Raw genomic sequence first — 18902 nt, 5'->3', positions numbered from 1 at the left:
GGGGGACGCGTTGGGGGCGCTGTCCGTTCGCGCCTAAAGGAGGGGTTAAACGCCCCCCTCCCCGACAGGGCTCTCTCGCGAGGGGGGCGGAGCCTGATCGCTGACTGACTGCTGCCACAGCCAATGAGCCCTCGAGCTGAGGAGGAAGGGCGGGCTGTGGCGGCAGAAGGGCCAGTGGCGACGCGCGGTGGAGGGCCGGGGGTGTTTGTGAGGGGAGCGGGGCTGTGTGGAGCCCTTCTTGCCCTTACTGGTGCTCCTGCAGTCTGCCCGCCTCTGTGGAAGTGCGGTGTCTGTGGTGATGGAGGCATAGCCGGGGCCTGCAGCGTTCTGAGGCGGGTGATAAGAAGGCTCTGGTGTCACAGTAATGCCAACTGTAAAACCCATCAAAGCTGCACTGCCCTGTGTGACTGGTAATGGAGGGCTGAACTGTCATAGGGGGAGCTGGGCGGCCTGTGGAGGTTCTGTGTGTTGTGTGGGGGTGGGCATTCAGTCCATAAATAATTGGGGGTTGGCTTCAATTATCGCCAAACTCATCTCTTTTGAGGTAACTCCCAGGCGTTGTGAGAAGCACTGGCAGGAAAAGCCGGTGCTGGTTCTGTTTTCCCCACTGAAGCCTTCAGCCATAACATGCACATGAATATTGGCTTTTTAAGTAACTTTAATTTTATTCTTGCTTTTGGTGTAGGGTAAAGCTTGGAATGGAAACGTCTGCTGCATTTGCAGCTTTTAAGCTGAAAAGGTTTAAATGAAGGTTGGAAAGGATCTCAATGCACCAAGAACAGGAGGGGGAAATGAAGATGGAGAGAGAATACAGGAGTCACTGCATCTACTCATGGTTTGTGTTTGTGTTGAGCTTTAAGCTATGAAGGGGCAGACTTACCAGTAGGTTATCGTAGATGTAGCTTAATTTAAAGTAGGCTAATTAAGCAAAAAAAAAGATAGAATGGAAATTTGGTTGTGAGGTTATGACTGCCGTGTTAGCTACAGTTTAACGTGGTGACATCAAGGTAAGTCAGCATACACTCATATGTAATTTCATACATTATGTTGAGACTTTTGATTCCTCAAGTTGAATCACAGCTACATTAAACCCACTTGTAGTCTGACTGGAAAGCATCCACAGGTGAATTGATACTTCCTTAAAACCATCTGGAAATTATTTGTTTTGTAATTCAGAGGGCAGCATAACTGAAAAAAAAACAGGAAGGAAATGAGATCTATTTTGAAGATTGCATTTATAAAACCAGGTAGGTTGTTTTGTATGGACACATATTTATGAATAAACAGACCATTCTTTCAACGTTTGTCCAGTTTACAGAATCATCAGAAGGTTTGGAAAGCAAAGCTTTGATGCGCTACTGTATTTTTTCCCCTCCCCCTACATAAGACAGAAAATAAGAATGCTTTTAAAGAGAAAGAAAACTCATTGAAGACTGCAGACGCCGTTGTCCCTGTGCTAACAGAAGGTGATTTTGGCTTCTGCTGCGCTGAGGGGAGGATCGTGCTGCTGTCTGAGGTGCTGAAGCCAAAGTGCTGCCAGGGGGTCCTGGAGATCCCCATGTGCCCACGGTGTGCCTGGTGCCCCTGCTACACAAGTCAAAACTACACCCACTGTGATTTGAGTGTGGGAAGACCGTAGTTCACATGGATGTGTTTGACGAGGGGTTTAAGTGGCAGTCAGTTGTGGCCATTGGGCTCTTGGTTAAAATAGGGAGACTGTAATCAGTCTTTACACCAGCACAGAGGCATGGCTTGCGAGAAAGATACATGTGAATTTTGTGACATTAATGCTTAATGGTAGGCCACTGCATTCTGGAAATTCTTTGAAAGACTTTGGTATATTTGAAGATGAGCACGTGTGCAGTCTACACTGCAATGCTTCCTGGATGATATTCTATTTGTGTAAGCATTATTTTGTGAAAGTTTTGCCTTTAAATCTGGGCTAATGCAAAGAGGTGCCACTTGGACTCGTTGGTCTTTATTGTTGTGCATCCAATATGAAATTCAGAAGGGTAACACTCTAAAAACAGGAGCATGTTGTCTAAGAATGATGGTGCTTCACCATTTTTATGCATGATTAGAATCTAGAATTCACAGGACATGCTTAGCCATAAGAAGCTGTTCAAGAGAACTAATGTGAGTGAATTCAGTTTGTTAGAAAGATTCTTTCTGCTTGCTTGCATGAGATTGGAAGTTTAAGGTGGTTATCTTGAAGAGGTGATAATAAAGGTTCCTGATGATGTAAGCGTAAAATGGAAGCATGCAGCAGTTTAGCTGTTGATAGAAATAATGCATTCATGACTCAAAATAGTTGGCTGTGCCTGAAAATTCTCCTTGAGATTAATTTCCATTCCACCACACACTATCGCTGGGATTTGATAGCATCCTCCATCCAGGACTGCACAAGAGAAGTCTGAAATCAAGCTGTGATGAAAAGGAACGAACTGATTGGTCTCTGCAAGCTCCGAGCCATGGAGATAGAGTTAGAAAGTGTCATGATGACGTGAAGGGTTGAAAGCCAATCGAATGGAGCGTGAGGGATCTGCCAAACTGCTATTTCAGATGGCAGAGCCGGCTAAAGAAACCATGTATTTTTATCCTGGGAGACAACAGTTCAGATTAGGGGAAAATAAGCATGAAGTTGAAATCAGATTTTCTTGGCACGGCCCTTCAGGAGTGCTTGCACATTAACGTGTGATGATATTGTCTCTATAATAAGTACCATGGTTGTGCAATATGTTAACATGTTGTAAAATGAGAAATACAACCCATTGATTTATTATGCCTATTTAATCACTTTATCTACGTGCTCTGTTATTTCCACACATCTGCTTTTTAACATCATTTTCTGTTTAATGTTCAGTAACTCGCATTGTTTTAAAGGTTCTTAATTTTCTGTCTGCTTTTTCCTTTTGCTTTCCTCTTTTCTAGGTCTTCACATGAAAATCCCGTGCAGTTTTACTTAGGTTATCAATCTTTTGGTTTTTAAAAATGCACCAGAAACGCAGCAGCAAAGCACAGATCCTTGAAGGCTGTGAATTCGCCGTTCCATTGCAGATGTTACAGTTCTGCTCGGCTGCCACAAGAGGGACGTAGAAGGAAAGCTAAGATAACCGGGGAGAAAAAAACAAACCGAAAGAGCAGCTTCATGCAGGTTCTTAGCAACATACGTTTTGCTTTTGTTTAGAAGGATCTTGTGGGATCATAACATTTCTATAGTTTCCTCCACCCCTAATAATCTTTAAAAGCTTTATAGACCTTAGAAAATGTGTTAATAAGCATTAATGGCTAAAATGGATCTTTTCCCAGAACTCCACAATCTTTCCTCAGCGTTTTCCTGCTGGAATGTCTGTAGCAGTGCTGGGACAGGGTGTGGTTGGGCTGGCTGTGTTTCTGTTCCATCTCTAGCTATTGGACAACAAATACTGCAGCGTTATATGGGCAAGAAGGTTATGGAGCTATTTGTGTTTACTTCTATTTAATTTTCACAAATTAATGGGTGATGATGCACATGTCCTAAGATCAGAGCTCATATAAATGCCTTCACGAAACAAGAGGACCATAAAAACCTTTTAAGCAAATACTGAAGGATTTATTGGACTATTGTGGCATTAAAAAGCACAGTCTTGCACGCAGTAGATTGAAAGTAATGCACATGTATATTTTAGGATCTGCATCGTATTAATGCCTGATGTCAGTAAAGCTTTACTTCAGCCATTGTGAGGCAGAGGCATAACTAGCTGGGCATGTGGCTTCATCTGAGCAGTAACACAGGAAGAAAGGGCTGTTCTGAATAAAATTATAGCAATTTTATGAACTTTAGTCCCTAATGCTTAAATTTGTATAACAAGTATTTTAACATCACATTAGAAGATCTCTGTCAAGTGATACTAGATTGAAGTCTTCTTTAAAAAGCCCTTTAATCCATAAAAACGCTTTCACAAGCTGAAAGCACATCAGAGAAGGATTATTGTGTGAATGTAAAAATTTCTCTAAGGTGCCAGGAATCTGAGTGCACCACTAAATGCAGCCCAGCTTTGATTTCAAGACTGCAAATAACGTGGTATTGAAAACTCACAGAAAAGGGCTTTTGCTCGCTGCCAGTGGAATCTGGATGCTTTTATCCTTTAGCAAAGTGTAATGTTTCTGTTTCGACCGATTTGTTTGCAGCTTCAGCTGCACTGTGGCTGTGAAAAAGTGTTCCTGAAGCAAACTGGATGAGTACTTTAAAGCAATGGAGGAAAAGGAGGAGAAGATCTTGACATTTCTTCAGTGATCTCGGATGGAGAAGATACTTAGATATCAAGGTGATGAATGACACATGAAGATAATAGCAGTGTATGAAACTAGCTATAAAGTGTGCTACAAACCAGTTTTCCTTCCTTGTCTAAGCTAAATGGGTAGTAAAAAGCTAATAAACCATGAAAATGTAATTTGATGTTGAAGCACTACTTAAAAAGCCTTTAGCTCAGTAGAAAATTGGAAATCCTTCCCCCCAAAATGTATTCAAATGCCTTTTACCTCTTGTTCCTTGTAAATAGCTGAAGTGTGTGGTCATCCTCAACAATGCCACGTTAGCACTGAATCTGACTTCGGTGAACGTATGGAGGGGAAAAACCTTTTTAAAAACAGAGCTGCTGGGGTTTTTATTGCAGTTCTTGCTTGCAAAAGTACTGGGTGAAATGAGCCACTGCTGTATAACTGGCCGCAGATGTCAGATTGCTCACAAAAAAGCACGGTTTTTAAAATCCAAGGAAAATAGCTGGAAATAGTGGATATATTCCTGAAGATATTTGGGAGTTGCTTGTGAAGTTTGCCTTTTGGAGGAGTTCTGGAAGAAGCAGACTCGTTAGAAATATTCTGTTTCTGAAAGGGCATCGTCTTGAAGTGGGATTTCTTCAAACCAGATGTTGTTGTATCTCAGCTGAAAAACAAATCTTGAATCTCTTGGTTAACTACAAAGAGAGTACATGTTTCTTTGTTTTAATGTCTGGCAGTTATCCTGGGCAGACGGAGGAGCAGTGAGGTTATTTTGGTATAATGTAAAATCCAGTTCTTCGCAAGGAGTTTTCATGTGTTTGAATGGTGTGGGCTGGTGTCTCCCTCTGTTTCAGTGGAGAAAACAGAAGAGTGGTGCTTTTTCAGGTTACCCCCAGTGTCTTGTTTAAGGTATAAATACCTTGATTTTAGCAGTGTGATTTCTGATGTGATAACAGCTTGCTTTCTTCTCAAAGCATTGCTGCTTTACAAACCTTTTTTAATTTTTCTTCCTTTTTTAACTTTCAGGGAAGGGAACTTGCAAGGAGTTAAACGTGAGGCTGTTTTTTGTAAAGAATATATTTAAGAGAACAAATAATTTGAAGAAGTCTGGGTTTTTTTTTTCTTTTGTGTCCTAACCTGTTTTTTTTCTTTCTCTGTTTCTTTAAATGAATAACTTACTTGCATTCTCTATATGTAAAGTAAATCCTTCCAAGCTAAACCTTCTTCCTGCTGTGGGAAAAGTGTGTTAATTTGGCACTTGTCTTAAAAATGAAATAACGTAAGTAATCCAATAATTAGGTGCATTGCCCTTTGGGCTTTGTTGTGTGTCTGAACTGCTCTGAAGCTGTACGTGTAAGAACACGTGTTTAGCCACATAATGTGGCTGCATGATTTAATATGAGTGGTTCAGATTCCTGTTGGCCTAAACACCTGCATCCAAAGTGGTTCTTGTCATGAAATAACAGCCGTTTCGTTTTCTGCTCTCCAGCTCCCAAGGATTAACACGTTTTCATGGACACCTCAGTTCTTTTTGATGTGAAACGCAGATTTTGAGACCAAGACCTTATCTTTCCACTGCCAATACTGAAGCTCCAGGAAACAGCAAGAATAAAACTTTCATACAGTTGTAGCAGCTATAGGTAGGACAGCAGTACAAACAGCTTCTTTCTTGCTTGCCTGAAAAAGAAAAAAAATTCTAGAGTTGAGGGAGACCAAATATATTAGGTGTTGCAGTAGTTTTCCTGTGATGGAAGCCCTTCCATTAAAAATGTTGTATTTCTGATGTTTTGGGGTGAGTACAGGGCAGAAAGAGGTTGGGTGCTGAACCAGACTGGTTTTGGGATGGAGAAGCTTGCTTAAAGTGGAAAGAATGTTTTCCTTGCAGCATCTAGTGGATTTGAGGAGGAACCAAGCCAGTACTGAGCACAGGTCATGAATGGTTACAGTGTAGCTGTGTAATGCCTTCCCAGAACTCATGAGTTCCTTGGAAATGTACCCAGGCCGCTGGTGGCATTTTGTCAAACTGTGTATGAAAAGATCCCGAGGCCGCAGGGTCCCAGGTTTTAACAGTACTGAGAGTGAATGATTTCATGTATTATGCCACCTACTTCCTAAATGCAGCGGGCTTAAGTGGATTTGCTTCTATTTGCTCAAAAAAGAGTTTCCAAGTGTCAGATTGATGATATGGAGTGTTTCCTACAGCTCCTTTGCATGCCCATGCTGGTTTTGCCTTTTTCAGTGCAGTTTCATAGCCTGCTCCTCAGCTGCTAAGCCAGGGCAGAGGAAAAGCCGTTTTCCCACCCCAGGCTGCTGCTGGTTCCTGGGACTTCCTCACGCTGGCTGATTTAAGACCCACCAGCATGCCTTGGGAGCATCCACACCCTGATGGCAGCACCTTGGCGCTTTCTCTGGACCAAATCCAACCTGCCCTCTGCTAGGTTTCCAACAGTGCTTCCAAATGGCTAACCTTTGCTTTTGGCTCTGCTCTGCCTCCTGCGTGAAGGGCAGCCAGTGTGACAGTGAATGAATGGAAAGGTTCTGGAAGTGCTATGAAAAGAGGAGTCCTTCCCCCCTGCTCCCTCTGGTATCATGCAGACTAGCGGTTATCAAGTGGTGCCATCTGAGATTCATGATGAAGAGGCTAAAATGGAAATGGAATTTGCTTGAATTCCTGGACCCTGAGCAGAGTTCATGGCAACCCTTTGAACCCATTACGGAGTCTGGAAACTGTGAACTGGGTCTGTTTTTACTAAAAATGAATTACCAGACTTAATTTATGGTCAAACAGAAGTTTTCACATTGTTTTTCAGTTTTGGTCCAGAAAATCCAAGAGTCCTATGTCATGTGGAAGAAACCCAGAGCACAGAAACATTGCACGCAGTTGTTAGCAAATGTTATCAAGAGAAATGAAATGCTATGCCTTTATTTCAGCTATCGTATGAAGATTGAGCAAAGGTGCTCTGGGAAGCCTGCTGGCAAGTAAGTGGCATTCCAATCTCAGACAAGATGCTAACATATTAGGCCACTTTCTTGGCTGCAGGTTATTATATGACTTTACTGGAAGAAATTATTGCAAAAAGGATCTGAAAATCTGCAAAGCAGTAATTCTAAGCAGCACTTTGGTAATGATGTCATTTAAACAAAAAGTAATATGAAGCGTTGGGCAGTGACCTTCTTTGGATCAAGAGCAACACAAGGCCGCTAGCCAAAATGCAGGAGAAGCTGCAGGGTATAATGAAAGTGTTGTGGAAAGTCCAAAGCATGTAAGGTCAAGGTCAAGTACAAAAAGAGCGTATTGGGATGACCCTAGGAGTGGCAGCATAAACAGTGCAATATTTTCTACTGCGAAGGTGTAGAAGGAGATGAGTGGAGGAAGCCATTTGTAATTCTAGTCATGTACTGTGTATGTTTATGATTGGTCTGTAAGTGTTCAAGTAAGAAACCAAATCATGGGCTAGCTGGAGCATTGGAAGACTGTGAATGATTGCTGTGATATCACACTGATCTTAAACTACTTGTTCTTTTGGAACTTAAGTCCAGTTCTAACTTGCATTTGCCTCTTCTCTACTGAGGAGGCAGAAAAGCTGAAATGAAACAAGGGACATTATTCTTAATGGATATGAGCAAGCATCAGAAATACCGTGTAAAAACTGTGTTATTGTAGGTTTTTTCATAATGGAATGACCCATTATGGAAGCACAAGTGTCTGTATTGAAGGATCAAACTAAGGTATGGAGATTAACCCTTTCTGTTATGTCTGTGTAGCTTTAACTCAGTTCATCTGTGAGTAGCTGGAGGCCTGATCAGCTTTGGAGGCTCCACATGCCTCACCCTCCTTCCCCTCTCTGTATCACTCATTCTGTGTTCCGCTAGAGGCCACCACAAACCTCATCTGAAAAAAAAAACCAGAAAGGGAGGGGGCACCTGCAGGAATAAATGGCAACAGTTCTTATTTTATAGCGAGCTTTAGAAGTGCAACTCGGATCTTAGAACAGCTTCTCTTCCCGCTGTGTTAGGAGTAACTCCCAGATGTGACTTGAAGCCAGCAAATGATCTCAGGCAGTGAGATCAGATTTTGCTGAGTATACAGGGTTAGGCATGTTCATTGCTCTCCTTCCAGAAGGTCTCCTATCCAAACCATGCATTGACATTTGATTTCCTTGGGAACATTGGCCTTCACAGTAGCCTTTACAGCATTTGTGTATAGAAACCCACAGTTACAACGTTGTCTCTTGCCTTGCCAGTGGAGAATTGCTTTTGTGATGGCTATTTATTCACCTGAGGCGTGGGGTTCCTGGAATTGTGTGTGCTTTCCTGGAAGAAGTGTTGAACAGTGTAATGGTTTGTGCAGAAAGCATTCAAAGACTGAAGCAATATCAAGGAGAGACAAGGCAGCTGGATTTCAGGGAGAGCTCTCAGATTCCACTCCATGATAGGTATTTCTCTGGCCATCACTGTCTCAGGAACTCAGAGTCGCTTACACCCAAAGTGTTTTGGCTTGAGTAAAGGTTAATGGGAGAAACTGAGTGCTGTGCTGGCCAAAAGCAATTGGCCTTTATTGAGGGAAGCATTGCAAAAATACAGGGGATCGAACTTCTGGTTTCCATGTGGAATTAGAATTAGTGAAATCTTGTGACTGTGGCAATTAGCTGCCATCTGTGTCCTTGCAGTCTTTGGAAGGAGAAAGTTGAAATGAAGCAAGGACTGAACTCTGAATCTTTACCCAGATCTCGATACTGAAAAATATTGTGAAAAAGATTGATTTTACTTTTGTGGCTGTTTTTCAGATTTGGGTGGGGTCAGCAAAGGGAATTGCCAGAAATCTCCAGAGCCAGTTCATTCCTGTGAGATTTCTGGTCTGATATTTTCTTGAAAACTCAAGAGGTTTGGATTACTCTCCAGACTTCATCTTTCTGGAGAGCTTCCCACTGCTTTTTAAGCCTGTGTACACGAATGCCATTTTTCCATTTCTCTAGGGGTGAAAATAAACCATAGTCTGAATGATGCTGAATTTTCCTCTGAGTTTATAAATGATGTACAAAGGAGCACAAATTTCAAATAAAGCCAGTAATCTGTAATGTCTCAAAGCTTACGAAAGTAGAATGGGCACGAATAGAGATCTGTGGTGAGGTGGGCTGATGCTGTAGCATAGCAGGGAAGGCGCGTGTTTACCAGCCGGTTCCCTCCACAATCAGTGACAGTGATGAAGCCAGCAGTTCCATAAATGTTCACAAACTGATCACTTTGAGGCTAATAGGCTTCTTGAATTGATCCTCTTGACTTGCACCTGCTAATAGCTTCCTAGGTAGCCTGGACAAGGAGTTCCCTTCAGCACTGAGAAAGCTGCAGTTTGGGTCGTGTTCTTAAGTCATACCTGGGTGCTTTCGGGCCTGAGTGGGGAGATACTTCTGCATGAGAGCAGCTGAGTATTTAACAGTTATCTAACCAAATGCAGATGAGGGCTCAGCTGCCTGGATCTGCGCTATTATTTGTGTTTGAAAATCCACCTTCATATTGTATGAGATCTCTCTTTTGAGGGAGACAAAGTGATCCTGCTCCTGAGGACGATACCTGTCCTCCCCCACCCCCGGAGCGTGGGCCTCGTGAGCATCTTTGTCTATTCATACATATGACAGCTGCAATTATCTTTGACAGAAAGCCTGTGGAATGCCTCAGGCAAGCACTGGAAGTGGGGACAGCAGTGTGGAGAATGTTCTGCCTTGTGATGCGATGGGCTCTGTCTAGAAGGCGCTGGGTTTGTCAGCCTCTGCTTATCCTTGAGGATTCTTTTGTGGTCAAGGTTTTGGGTGCAATGAGGGCATAAAAGGCAGTTTTCAGGAAGACAATTCATTTGTGTTTGTTCAAAATTTAACCCAATTATTTACAGCAGTTGAAGTGAGGTATAAGCAAAAAAGATTGAAAGACAATGTTCTGCTTTACCACCATCATAGAATTGTACTTTTTTTTTTAATTAAAGCTCTGCTATAATGATAACCATATATATTTTTTCACATTAAAGATTCTCATTTTTCTACATGGATAAAGAAGCTCTTGCAGATACAGCCTTGACAATCTGCTGGTTCTTATCTCTCTATTCTTCATGCCCTTCATGGATCTGACATTCATCTTGATTCCTTGACAACTGAAGAAAGCACTTACACCTGGAGACTTTTCACTGTAATTCATAAAGGCTACTTTTCCATGCTGCTCTTGTGTAAGAAAAAGTCAGATTTCTGTGTGCAAGTATTAAACTATTCATACTAAAACTGAGCTTAAGTGTGTAGCCTCCTGAGACAAGGAGTGTTACATCTTGTGATCAACTTCTTTCTTCCCTTTCTCTGAACCATCCGGTATTTTGAAGAATTGAGTTTGGAGGAAGCAATGCTCAGGCTTCTGACCTGGTGCCTTCAGCATCCTTATAGTCAGTGAAGATGAAAGGGTGATTCAGTTAATCCTTTGTGATTACTCTTCCTCTGTGTACAATATAACTTAATTTCCACAGCTGAAAAAGTTCATATTTCTTGTGAGAGCTGATTGCAGTTTTTATTTTTTTGCAGGGTGCCATAACAGTGGTCTTTTAATCGCTGGTGTCCTGAAAAGACCTGATTGCTTGGTACTGCTTCTGCTTATTTCCAGCTGTTAAATCACACTGGATATCATCCTTCTGGTTTTTGGTGTTATTTGTGTGTGTGGAGGGAGGTTTGTTCTTGGTTGTTTTTTTTTTTAATGTAAACAGTAGAGCTAATTGCTATGGAGAGGATATATGAAAATAAGCAAATGAGAAGAAAAAATGGCCCCTGTTACAGACAGTGAAAGTGGAAGTGTCAAGAGAGCTATCATTAATCTTAAATCAACACTTAGTAAAAAGCTACAACTTCTTATTGCCTGTATCCAGAAGGCTTGGACAGGTCTGCTTAATATAACTTCTGGCATGGAAATGTTTTTGATGTTCCCCTGAGGTGTCCACAGAAAGGACAGCTTTGTGGTCTGCAGCTAGTAGGTCCAGCGTGTTGGAAAAGGTAACTTACCACTTCATACTTCTGAGGCAGAATAAACTGTGAAGTTCAAATTTTCTCTGTGGATCTTTGGGATGAGACCACAGAAAGCACAGTTCTGTCTCCTGTGAACGGATGCTAACCATTCCTTGGCTCTCTCTCTGAAAAGCGTGGTTTTCTCTGGAGTCCCAAGCCAAATGTTTCTCTTTTTTTTTCTGCCGTTCTGCACTCTGTTATATATTTGGCTGTGCTCTCTGTCCCAAAGGTGTCTATGTTCTGGTGGTATTAGGTATGAATAAGTTGTCAAGTTCTTTGGGATCTTCCCCGATGAAAGGCACGATGGAAACTTGATCTTTTTTTGAAGCTACATGGCACAGCGCTAACGGCGTGTGCCAGCTTGTGGCTAGCAGTGATCTGAGGACAGCAAATTCCCATCTATGTGATGTTTGTGTATATGATACAGAAATAGCATTATTCATACACAGTCTGTGCATTTATGTGTAGCTACTGAACCAAGCACGTGTAGACAGCTCTAGCATCGTATCAAGGTGGAGTTGCAGGGCCCCTCATGTTAAGTATTTGGTCTGCAAAGGGGTCGATGCCAGACGTTATTAAACTTTGGTAGGGTGATCAAAAGCAAGTCATTGCTCCCGAGGACAGGTCTCCAGGCTATTAAAAAGTCTACGTGCTGTCTGCCCACCTACATGTGTGATCTCAGAGCCCTGAGCACTTCCAGTCCCCTCAGTAATGAGACAATTCCTGTTTGTGCTGTTGCTGAAGACCCCTGGATTACACAATAGGAAGATTTGACCAGGGAGATGGATTATATACATCATTTAGGGGAAAGGAAAAACCAGCCTGCTTACAAGAGCTTTTGTTTTTAAGGTTTGCCATCCCTGAAAGTTTTTGGAAGTGACTGAGTGCATACTGAGCAACGAGTGAAAGCGATCAGGAAAACTGTGTTATTGTCATTATGACTCTGGGAGGTGTCTTTTAGTAGCGAAAACCAAAAAGGGAGACCACGGCCAAAAGAGTTTTACTGCAAGAACTGCATGCTCCAAGCATTAATGATACTCCCAACAATAATTTCCAGCAAGACATGATGGCTTAACCATCGCATCAGTTTGCATCTCCTTTGGTCAAAACAGCCTTCAGTCTTCTTTTTCTTTTTCTTTTCTTTTTTTTTTCCAGTACAATTCAGTTAATTATTCCCAGTTCCCTCAATGAGTCTGAGCTCCCACTGGCTCTTGGAGCAATAGTAGCTCATTGTTGCAAATGAGCTTAATCCAGTGTTAGAAGTCTTTATTGTCTATAATAGAAAATGGCATGAATAGTAAAGGAAAAAATGTGAGATGTTTCCTGTAAGGTTTTAACAACCCTCCTGGGTGCATGATTACAACATGTGCTGGGGAATAGTTTTGAGCAGGGTGGCGGTGAGGAGAAGGAGCTCTGGCAGCAATTTACACCCCCATCTGTAAGCCTCGTTACAGCGAGCTGCTTGAGAAGGGAAAGATGGGACGCAGCGCTTCTCAGTCTGGATGTGTCACTGCTTTTCAGTCCTTTGCCCTTCTGATTTGTCAGTTTGTCTCTGGCAGGCTAAAATGAGAGGCATAACGAAGCCCAGTGAGGGCTGATATGGAATTTGTGGGCTTACGAAAGCACTTTGCTTGGCCTCCTGCCCTCAGTTTTGTAGAGTTTCAGTTCCAGGTGTTTCGTTCTTTTCAGACAGAGCTATGATGACACCACATCTGATGTATTTTGGAAGGGGATTATCAGTGTGAGACGCAGGAGTGGAGAACATCTGATGGTGCTATGGTCTGTCTACAGATGACAAAGTTCTGGACCATATTTTCAATGAAGAACAATGCTCAGGGTGGTTCTGTATTCAAGATCTCGTATTTCAGCCTTTCTTCACATAGACCTCAGACCTACCTTATAGATTTTTCACCAGTCCTGTCACTGGCCTTGTCTCCTACTGTTTCTGATGAGTCCTCAGATGGAGCTGCTAGTAAGTTATGCAGCAGTCTTCCTCAGAAGAATATTGTGGCAATGAAGACTGAAGCATTTGTTGTGTTGGCTGTTTAAGAGCAAAAATAGTAGAAAACCCCAAGTCAGGTCATGCTGGTTCTGTCACTGGTGTTGAGGGCTGAGTTAAGGCTGAAACAAAGAGTTGGAATGTGTTTTCAGCTCATCTGCCTTTTATGTGGGAGTCGTCCCTCAAATGTTGGAAGTAATCTCTGCAGCTTTTTTTTCAGCTATTTCTATACCCTATCTTAAAGTTGTTGGTGTTTTCTCACATTCTAAAACTCTTAAGAAATTGTTCAGGGAAAAACTGATGTCCCATTAAAAGTCAGATTTTCAGATGCAGAAAGGATAAAAGAAAGCAAATTCCTAATAGTGTTGCAGGAATAAGCAGCAAAGCTGACCCTTCTGAGCTCTAATCTTCAAGGATGGCCTCATTTTCTGTACTCTGATGCAGTGACCTCCTCTCAGGGGACTTCCCTGTCACAGGGTTCCAATTGATTTGATGCTGCAGCTGTGGCCACTGTTATGTCATTCTGCTTATAGCCACAGTAGATTGCGTAACTGTTTTTAGTTCATCTAAATGACTTCACTGATATTACTCAAATTCCATTAGTAGAGTAGAAAACGAGGAGAATTAATGATGAAGTTAACGTAGTGCACCATGGAGCCGTGTCCATTTATTATATTTTTGCAGGCTTGGTTCTCTGTCATTGCAGTTTGCCATTGATTAATTGAAAGGAACATTAAAAGTACTTATAAAAGGTCTTCGGTCAACTTCAGTATCTTGCTTCCCTTGGAGATTTGAAGTTAAGAGACATAAACCAGATTTCATCAAGCTGTAACTCTTCAAACCAGTCACAGAGCACGACCTTGAATGGATTATTGCATCTTGCACTGAATGAAGCATGTGGAGAGGAGGTGAGGCTGTTATTCTGTATTGATTGATGGAGTTTTCTTACAATATTTGCTTCACTGTACATTTTGATGTCAAATAGTGAATCTGCCTTTCCTAAGGCACTGGTGTTGTTATTTGCATTACTTAGTTCCGACCTAAACTTTGTTACCTTGGGGCCACAAATAGTTCAAAACATAAATCATTTAAGAATCCTGTTTGTTGAGACTGTGTTTTAGCAACAGATGAAATAAGTGTTTGTACATAACCAAGCTGTAAAATCATGTTTTGCAGATTTCTGAAGATAGAAGTTTGTTTTGACTGGAAACACTCAGCAGAAAGGTAGAACAGGACCAATGATTCTGCTCACTGCTGGGCATGACCTTCACTGTCCAGTCCTTTCCACAGTATCCATCTTTAGAATTTGCAAATGTTCATCCATGGCATTCAGAATGAGGAGATGCTGAGAAGTTCTAATGTACTGGGCTTAATACTGATCTGCACGTGAGTGAAATGGAAGTGAGCGTTGAGTGAATGTGTCAGCTTGGTTCAACTCCATTTGTAATCTCACAGTCCACCAGAACAGAGAATGCATCTTCCATGACATTGACAATTTTATTCGTGGTGGCATGTAATAAAAATTATGACTGACTATGATTTAGTTCAGACTTCAGGACTCACAGTTGACAGTCTGCAATGACTGTGACCATTTTTTTATCTCCACCTTTTACAGTGGATGTATGAAAGCTGGAAACCTAGCTTTAATGCGTGAGCATTAGCAGGCTCATGTAAAACTACTGAATTGAAATGCATGTCTTCTCATATATAATGCTTTAAAGAAGGTACTGATCTGCTCTGTGTGCACAGTAAGAAAGACAGTGGGCCTAAAGAGCATCCCTTGGAAACATTTTCTAGCAGTGGGAATATAAAGCATTGGAAGCTTCCTGAGCTGGTTGTGGAGCTTCCATCACTGGAGGCATTGAAGAACAAGGCAGAGAAATCTGACTCAAGAATGCCATAGATACTATTGATCCCCTTTGGGAGAGAAGGTGGAAAATATTTTAAAATCCTTACTGGTTATCTTCTAGAATGATTTTGTTTCTTATGGCCATAAATATATAAGAATAACTGCAAAACACTTAGCATGCTACTTTGGAGACTGGAGGTGTTTTTCACTTATTTTTAGAACTTGACCTTAAGACTGAAAAATAACTTTTTCCTTCTGACTTTTGTTCTTTGCCTGGCAAACTTTAGTTAAAAACACAGAGATGGAAAATATTTAAACTTTTAACTAGCATGAGCTTTTCTTTTTGTTGTTTGTTTGTGTGCTAGCTCATTTGTGATGTCAACTCCAGTCAGGGGAAAAAGGTGTAACTAACTTGGCACTGCACAGAGTGCAAAAATAGTTATGCCAAAGCCCACATGAACACTATCTACTGCTCAGTGTTATTAATTTATTTTTATCAGTAATACTTAAAAAAAAAACCATGCTATTGACAAACCTGGAAGATGTTTCCCCATCAGATAATAATAATAAGTTCAAGTGTATCATCCACTCTTCAACTTGCCCTTTTACACAGGAGCAGGTACCCAGAATGAATCACGTCATGACTGAACGCTTTCTGACCTACTGTTGTGTGTTGAAGCAGCATTACAGCAATGATTTATGGGATTTCTGGCCCTTAGATCCGAATATAGAAAGATGAAGAATGAGTCCAAGGAAAATAAGGGTAGGAATGACCTCATTTTGTGGAGACACCATGTCTTGGTCAGCTTCAGAAAGCTGTGAAGAAATGAGCTGCCTTTTTCTCTGTGCAGTTATTTTATCACCATCAGTGAAAAGGTCCCAGAATCTGTTGCAGAATAAAGAGAAGTGACTTCAGGTTTCTAGAACATAAAGACACACTGATGGCTGCCTTCATATGCAGAAGACATCATTTATAATTAGCGCAGTGTAAATATAATAGGCCTTGGTTCAGTTCATTTGAAGTAAGTGATCAGTAAGCACTATTTTGTCAGCATCCTGTCCCACACCAGTTGTTGCTGAGGAAAACTGATGTCATTTCTGAGCAGTGAATATTCCTGACATCATTGAGTTTGAGGACTTGCAGCTTCTAAATACCAGCAGTTTTGTCTTGTGCTGTAATGTATCAGCAGACATGTAGAGGTAACATGCTTCATGTGTTCAGTTTAATCTCCAGCCTCCACTAATAAATTAATTATAAGTGACTTTTGGAAGGGAAAACAGATGGTGATGAGCTTGCAGATTGTCCATGTCACCTAAGTTCTCCTTTGCCTCCCTATGAAGCGAGCCAGCATCTCTGCTGGTAGCCTGTAATGTTTTAAATCCTTTGACTTGCAGCTTGTCCATACAATGTATTGGAAAGAGTGAGGTTCTCTGCTTACCACTCATCCTTCACGGACTTGAAGAGTTTGGGAGCTTTCTTCTTTTTCTGCCAATTATTTGAATTTCTTCAGTCCGTATTAAAACCAAAGGAAATAGTCTAACTTCTCTGCATTCTGACTTTGAGTTAGTTTGAATGCTGAATAATGGGCATAACTTCAGAACTTGTGAATTTTACACAAAACGTCATCACCAGTTTATAGTATTGCAGCAGGGTTTGTGATTGTGAGCAGCTGAAAGTGTTCAGCAAAAGGCTGAGCTCTGTGCAGGAGAATCATGTCTCCTCTTGACACATTGCTCTTCCTGGATGCAAACACTGCTCCCTTGTTGGCTGGGGGTCACGCTGTTTTACAAGCTAGCTTCACATGGCCTCAAAAATGGTTGTTTCTAGGCAGCCCATACCTCTGCTGAAAAAATGGTTTCCTTTTTTTGGCCTCTCAAGGCTTAGAAACATACAAGTGTCCAGTTATTTAGATAATGGGCTTTCAAGCAACATCTTTATTAGGTGTTTGAGTTTAAGGCTTTTTGAATGTAGGTTTATTTGGTTCTATGTCTTGATACCATCAGGTAATGCTCCATTTGGATAGCAGAGAATGTATTCATATTTTATGTGCCTTGTATTAAATGGTTCCTTTTTTTTCCCCACTTACCACAAGAAATAAACCATGGTCGATTTGATCTTTGGATTCACAACCAGAAGTCACTTGCTGTGCATAACATGAGGTGACATGTTCCAGACAAGAAGAATCATGGAAATGCCACCTAGGTAAGGTGGGCAAACTAACTTAATGTTTAGTATAAATTTACTTGGTGAGAAAATGTAAAATCTGTCTGCTGCAGCACTCCTGTAATATGAAAGTAACACTTGTCTGCATGCTGTGCTGAACATGCGTGCTCAGCAGTGCCTGCAGGACTGCACGGTTACCTTCAAGAACTGTGCATAGCCACAGGGATGGGAACTTCTTCCTGAATATGGGAGGTCTGAGGCCAAAATGAGGACAAAAGCCTTCTGTCCATTCTGTCAATATCCAAATATTCTGCTTCTACAACACTTTAAAGACTGAACTACTGTTTTCTGGGGCTTTCCTGTCTGTGGTGTCCCAAAGGATTTTGGATGATCAGCACACTAATAGATTTCATAATCAAACAGTGAGAATGTGTGATCAAGAATTTCACTGCTCTGCAGACTCACCTTTTTGACAGGCCGTGGTTTAACTTGCAGTTTCCTTCATGTAATAGCTTTAAGATTTTTGGGGGGCAAATTTTCTTTGGCTGCCCTGGATGGATTTCTCCATCTGCTCTGTGTCCTCTGGTGCAAAGTGCTGGATTTAGACTGACTGAGGGAAACTGCTGGACTGAGGCTCATTCTTTCACAGACAAGAAGCAGCACAGTCTCCCTTCCTTTCATGCTGTCACCTCTGCACTGCATCCTTCTTTTAGACAAGCCTGGGTAGGGGAGAAATGAAAATGTCAGCCTCTAAGGACCGGTCCATTCGCCAGATCCCTTATTGAAAATGGTGTGATAGCCCCTCTTTGGAACTGGAAGATGACTCAGTAATTCTACCCCAAGCGTGAGTGGTAAAGCTGCCTTGGGGCGTTTTGAGAGCCTTTTCTGAAACTCCACTGGGGTCCAGATGTCTCATAGCTTTTGTGATCTTGTGAGTAGTTTTAGAAGGAAAATCTGTGAGGTTTAGGGATATGAATCATCCGTCTATCCCGTGTCCATGAAGAAGAAATAAAAACCTTGGTCCAAAAAAAATCCATTTAATTCTGGAATTTTCTGACCTATTTTGGTGCAAGCCGATCTAAAAAAAAAAATTAAACTACTCTCCTGATGAGTTTCTCATATTGTTTACTTTTGTAACGTTCTCTGTGGACTAGCAGCCAGAAATGACGTCCACCCGTCGTCCAGCATCAGAGAATAAGAACTTCAGAGGAAGGAATGCAACTTCATAAATAGGAAACCACAGATACTAATGGGGAGCAGAGGCAAACCTGCAGGTTAAAAAGTAGTTGCAAGAGAAGCTCATACATCCACACTGCGTGGAGATTCAAAGATGATTTCAGCTCTAGCCTTTGTTTTTCTCCTCTGCCTCTCCTGTCCTTTTTCATCATGTCAGCAGAGAAGAGCAGGTAAGAAATTCTGATTTTCTCTATATTTTCTGCACTCTGTTTTCTAGGCTGCTCTCAATGTTCTGTTTTGCAGCAGGGGATGAGCAAGAAGATAACATTTCAGCTACATCTGCTGAAGCCTGAAAGCTGTGCTTAGGGATTTTGTAGTCCTGCATGAAACTTGAAGCCGAACTCCGTAAATGTTCAGTCTTAG

General features: G+C 41.6%; 1 protein-coding gene across 6 annotated transcripts in view; it reads left to right on the top strand.

Annotated features, from left to right (window-relative positions):
• The first annotated feature begins 23 nt into the window (after positions 1-23).
• The window catches only part of LOC125685127 (cartilage oligomeric matrix protein), a 39969-nt gene continuing 21090 nt past the window's right edge, over positions 24-18902 (top strand). The window contains exons 1-5 of one of the 6 annotated variants that reach the window (XM_048927943.1): positions 24-3154; positions 4171-4307; positions 13975-14198; positions 14467-17342; positions 18458-18709. In XM_048927943.1, coding sequence (XP_048783900.1) covers positions 18634-18709 — 76 coding nt within the window. In that variant the 5' untranslated portion in view covers positions 24-3154; positions 4171-4307; positions 13975-14198; positions 14467-17342; positions 18458-18633. Of the gene's footprint in view, positions 3155-4170; positions 4308-10817; positions 14199-14466; positions 17343-18457; positions 18710-18902 lie in introns of those variants that run through there. The other 5 variants (XM_048927944.1, XM_048927949.1, XM_048927947.1 and 2 more) reach the window with 5 other exon arrangements.

This window comes from Lagopus muta, chromosome 26 (assembly GCF_023343835.1).
Source record: "Lagopus muta isolate bLagMut1 chromosome 26, bLagMut1 primary, whole genome shotgun sequence".
NCBI lineage: Eukaryota > Metazoa > Chordata > Aves > Galliformes > Phasianidae > Lagopus > Lagopus muta.
The sequence above is the reverse complement of the archived record's forward strand: the minus strand, read 5'-3'. Positions and strand labels throughout refer to the sequence as shown.